At 47.9% G+C, this 5000-nt stretch overlaps 1 protein-coding gene across 1 annotated transcript in view; it reads left to right on the top strand.

Moving 5' to 3' along the window:
- The window catches only part of hpse2 (heparanase 2), an 84740-nt gene that overhangs the window by 68806 nt on the left and 10934 nt on the right, over positions 1–5000 (top strand). Inside the window, exon 10 of the mRNA XM_048269002.1 lies at positions 1521–1666. Coding sequence (XP_048124959.1) covers positions 1521–1666 — 146 coding nt within the window. The remainder of the gene's footprint in view (positions 1–1520; positions 1667–5000) is intronic.

The following is a 5000-nucleotide window of genomic DNA, read 5'->3' as shown; positions in this document are numbered from 1 at the left end:
CGTGTAAAATCATTCTGCAGGTATGTACAAACACGCTAATGATGTAAAGCATAAACTGCCTAAAGGAGCTGAAAGTGGCACATTGGCGGTGTCATGTCATGCATATGCATTCATGGGAGGATCCAGGGAAAGTGGGAGTTTAGCGTAAAAAAGATGGGGAGGGGAAGAGTAAAGAGCCTAGTTATGTATTCAGCGGTATGTACAAAGACTGCTCCTGAAAGCGACGCCTATTCTGGCGCTAAATACTTCCGCCTTGTAAAAGCAAGGTGTTAATCCACATTGCAGTTCAATGCGTCAATAAGAGAACCTTTCAAAGACAACAGACTCGCTATATAGAGCACCAGTTTTTTGTGGTGAAAGTATTTGTACTACCAAAAGCAACCTTAACTTTACGTTGGCCTTCGCGATGTCTTACTTTCACTTTCCGTCATTCACTTAAACTTTTCCTACTTGCTAGATTTGACCAATCTTCCATAGCCTACGTGCACAAGTAGTTTGAGTAAAACTACTGATCTTCATTATCTCCCTGCTTGTTGACATCTTCTCATGTATGGTATTATTTCATGATCGCTAAACGCGTTTGATTCCTCTGCCATTCAGTTGTGGACGCTCAGAATGAAATTCGTTTGGGCGGAGAAAGGCAGATAAAGGTGCAGTTTACACTAGTTGATAAATACCGACGCGGAAACTTGGGTCTGACAGCTGCCAGAATCATGGGTTTGTCCATGACGCTTATAACGGTTGCCGCGAAATGTAATGCGACATCTGGCCCTGAATATTCTACACCACAGCACTGAGTACACGACACCACTGCACTGAGTACACTACACCACTGCACTGAGCATTCTACACCACTGCACTGAGTACACTACACCACTGCACTGAGCATTCTACACCACTGCACTGAGCATTCTACACCACTGCACTGTGTACGCTACACCACTACACTGAGCATTCTACACTGCACTGAGCATTCTACACCACTGCACTGAGTACACTACACCACTGCACTAAGCATTCTACACCACTGCACTGAGTACACAACACCACTACACTGAGCATTCTACACCACTGCACTGAGTACACTACACCACTGCACTGAGCATTCTACACCACTGCACTGAGCATTCTACACCACTGCACTGAGTACACGACACCACTGCACTGAGCATTCTACACTGCACTGAGCATTCTACACCACTGCACTGAGCACTCTACACCACTGCACTGAGTACACTACACCACTCCACTGAGTATACGACACCACTGCACTGAGTACACTACACTACTACACTGAGTATTCTACACCACTGCACTAAGTACACTACACCACTGCACTGAGTACACTACACCACTGCACTGAGCATTCTACACCACTGCACTGAGTACGCTACACCATTGGTTAATGTTGATGAGTTCCTTGGCCAGAGCCAATCAGGAGGGAGGATACACCCTTATGTTTCCTGTAGTTCAAAAGGCTGTTTCAGTCACGGTATGCATTATCAACCCTTCCTCTGCAGGATTACTGGCTGTCGTTGCTGTTCAAGCGTCTGGTTGGTCAGCGGGTTCTTTCTGTTCAAGTTGCCGGGTTACAGAGAAGGCCTCGCCCAGGACGAGTCATCAGAGACAAGCTGCGCATCTATGCCCACTGCACCAGCTCACGAAGGTACACACACACACACACACACACGCACACACACACACACACACACACACACACACACACACACACACACACACACACACACGCTACACGCACAAACACACACACACACACACACACACACGCACACACGCCACACACACACACACACACACACACACTGACACACACACACACACACACACTGACACACACACACACACACACGCCCATACACACACACACACAAAACACTGACGTACACACATGTACACACACACTCACACCTCCTCACACCTCCCCATATCCCCCACATAACCACATAATCACAAACAAGCAGAAAGTGAGTGTGTGTGTTTGTGTGTGTGTGTGTGTGTGCGTAAAAGAAAGAGACTCTGATGGAGCATGAGTGTGTTTGAGAGAGCATGTGTGTGTCTCATTCGAATTCCATGCCATCACAGTGATTGCCCCAGCAGAACTCTACGCGGCTGGTCATCTACTGCATCCTCCAGGCCAACTAGGGCGACTTTATGGACGAAGCTGGACACTCTGCTGTCCTCCATCCCTGAACATGACTGTCCGCTTCTCGTTCTCGGCGATATGAACATCCACTTTTGGCCCTGATCCACTCTTTTGACCTCAAACTGGTTCAAAGCCCACCTACTCACAAAGCTGGCAAAGAGCTTGACTTGATCCTCACTCGGACCTGCAGCACAGACACCCTCATGGTGACGCCTCTCCATCTTTCTGACCACTTCTTCATCCAGTTCAACGTCAGCCTGACAGAACAGCCTCCGGCTCCTCAGCCGATGGTCACGTTCACCCGCAACATCCGGAACCTGTCTCCAACGACTTCTCCTCTGTGGTTGCCTCCGGTCTACCTCCACTCAACACCTTCTCCTCTCTGGAGGTTAATGAGGCCACAGACCGCTCTGCTCCACACTGAGCTTCGTGTCTAGACGAAGCTGTGTCCCCTACCACAAGGCCAGCTCGATCCAAACCACTCTCATCCATGGCTAAATGATACCCTCCGACCGCGAGCGCACCAAACTCAGAGCCGCTGGAGAGGAAATGGCACAAATCCAAACTAACTGATGACCTCAAAACTACCAGACACTCCTGACCTCCTTCTCAGCCAGCATCACTGCTGCTAAGACTGCTTTCTACAATGACAAAATCAACAGCGCTACAGACACTGAAAACTTTTCTCAACCTTCAAAACGCTTACTCAACTTTCAGCTGCCTCCTCCTCCATCCAGCCTTACTGGATGGATACCCTCTCATTTTTTTACAAACAAAGTGGCGGCAATCAGCAGTCAATTCTCTACATGCCCACACAACGATCTGACTCAGATACCACACTCCTACAACCTCTGGGGGCTGCTGGAACATCTTTTTTTCAGCATTCGCCTCTCCGAGAGTGAAGTATCTAGACTCCTGACATGCAGCCGATCCCCTACCACATGCTCGCTGGACCCTATACCCTACGAGCCTACTTCAGTCCATCAACCCGACCATCGCCCAGCTATCACACATGTGATCAATGCCTGCTAACCACCGCACATTTCCAACAGCTGCTCAAAATGGCCCAGGTAACACCATTACTTAAGAAAGCTTCTCTCAACCCTGCTCAAGTCAAAACTACCGCCCTGTCTCCTCCTGCCTTTTTTTTTTCCTATCCAAAGGCATTGAATGAGCAGTCTCCAAACAGGTCTCTGACTTCCTTTCACAGAACAACCTTCTGATCCAAAATCAGTCTGGGTTCAAAAGCCGCCACTCTACCAAAACGATCAAAATGTCTGTTTCACCTACCAGGACTGCAAAAAAAAAAGGGCACATGTTACCCCGCTGTTCATCCAGCTACACTGGCTACCTGTGGCGGCCGCATCAAATTCAAAGGCTCTAACGCTTGCCTACAAAGTAGTCTCGGTTCTGCTCCGCCTACTTGAATGCCCTCTCATCCAGACGGGCTACCTCCAGGACTGCGGCTCCTCAGACGAGCGACGTCTAGCTCTACCACCGCACGCCAGTCCAATCAAACTTTTTCTCATCTGTTGTTTCTGGTTGGTGGAACACACTGCCAGTTCCTACAAGGGCAGGGACATCCCTCTCCATTTTCAAAAAACTCCTGAAGACCCAGCTCTTTAGAGAACATCTCCTCATAGCACCACTTACAGCAAGTCTTGCTGATCCTAGCACTTACCAGCCGTCTTGAACTGACCGCATCCTTGTTAAAAACAGCACTCACTGATGCACTTATTCTTACTGTACTCTACCGTTTTTTTTAAATTGTCCCAAAATTGTTGAGAATTGCTTTAAAACTTAAACTGTTTACCATGTTGTTAGTAAGCTTTGGCTAAAAATCGCCAGCCAAATGTAATGTAATGTGTGTGTGTGTGTTTGTGTGTGTCTGTGTGTCTGTGTGTGTCTCTGTGTGTCTGTGTCTGTGTGTGCGTCTCTGTGTGAGTGTGTTGAGTGTGTGTGTGTGTGTGTGTGTGTGTGTGTGTGTGTGTGTGTGTGTGAAAGAGAGTGTGAACTGCATTGGGACAGAGGGAACAGCACTGGAGGGTTTGTAGTGAAATCTTTGAGAAGTGGGCAGTGTTGCCAGGGGCGATGACAGGTGTTTGGTTACACGCTTAGCCCCATCAGGTCATGTGATCTCAGAGGAGAGAGAGATGGATCATCACCTAAACCCCTTTCAAACGTCTCAAACGTCTCGTCTGCTACCCCGTGTGTGTGTGTGTGGATGTGTGTGTGTTGGTCTCGTCTGCTACCCTGTGTGTGGATGTGTGGATGTGTGTGTGTTGGTCTCGTCTGCTACCCTATGTGTGTGTGTTGGGGGGGGGGGGGGGGGTCTTTGAGGTCACTAGGTTACAGGCACGCAGACGAGTCATGCCGCTCTGTCTGCCATTTTGGTATTGTGTGATTTTATATCATTTTCATCATTTAAAGGTGCTCTAAGTGATGCTGTCACTTCTGTTGACTTTCAAACAAAACAGAGAGCTAGCTCGCTACTACCTCCCCCTCCCTCCCGTGCTGCTCCCGTGCAATTGAAACTCTCCTAAACGCGCATCTCGTCTGTGATTTGCTGGAACAGTTTGTTATGTTTTTATGGGCTAGGTTTGCCCAGGTTGTTTTTGTTTGCCGTTTTTGGACACTGCATTTTTTTACAGTGTTTTCAGGACACAGACAGCTAGCTGTTGGTTAGGTGATGTTTGCAGTAAGTGACATAAAATGTTTTAGCCTAAAAAACGTGTGGCATTGCTTAGAGCACCTTTAATGTAATGTTTATTTTTTCTATGTGCTGGTTCCTTGTAACATACGGTAATTGACATATGTAAGTCACTTTGGATTAATG

Source organism: Alosa alosa, chromosome 18 (assembly GCF_017589495.1).
Source record: "Alosa alosa isolate M-15738 ecotype Scorff River chromosome 18, AALO_Geno_1.1, whole genome shotgun sequence".
Classification (NCBI taxonomy): domain Eukaryota; kingdom Metazoa; phylum Chordata; class Actinopteri; order Clupeiformes; family Clupeidae; genus Alosa; species Alosa alosa.
Note: the sequence above shows the minus strand (reverse complement) of the source record. Positions and strands in the feature narration are given on the sequence as shown.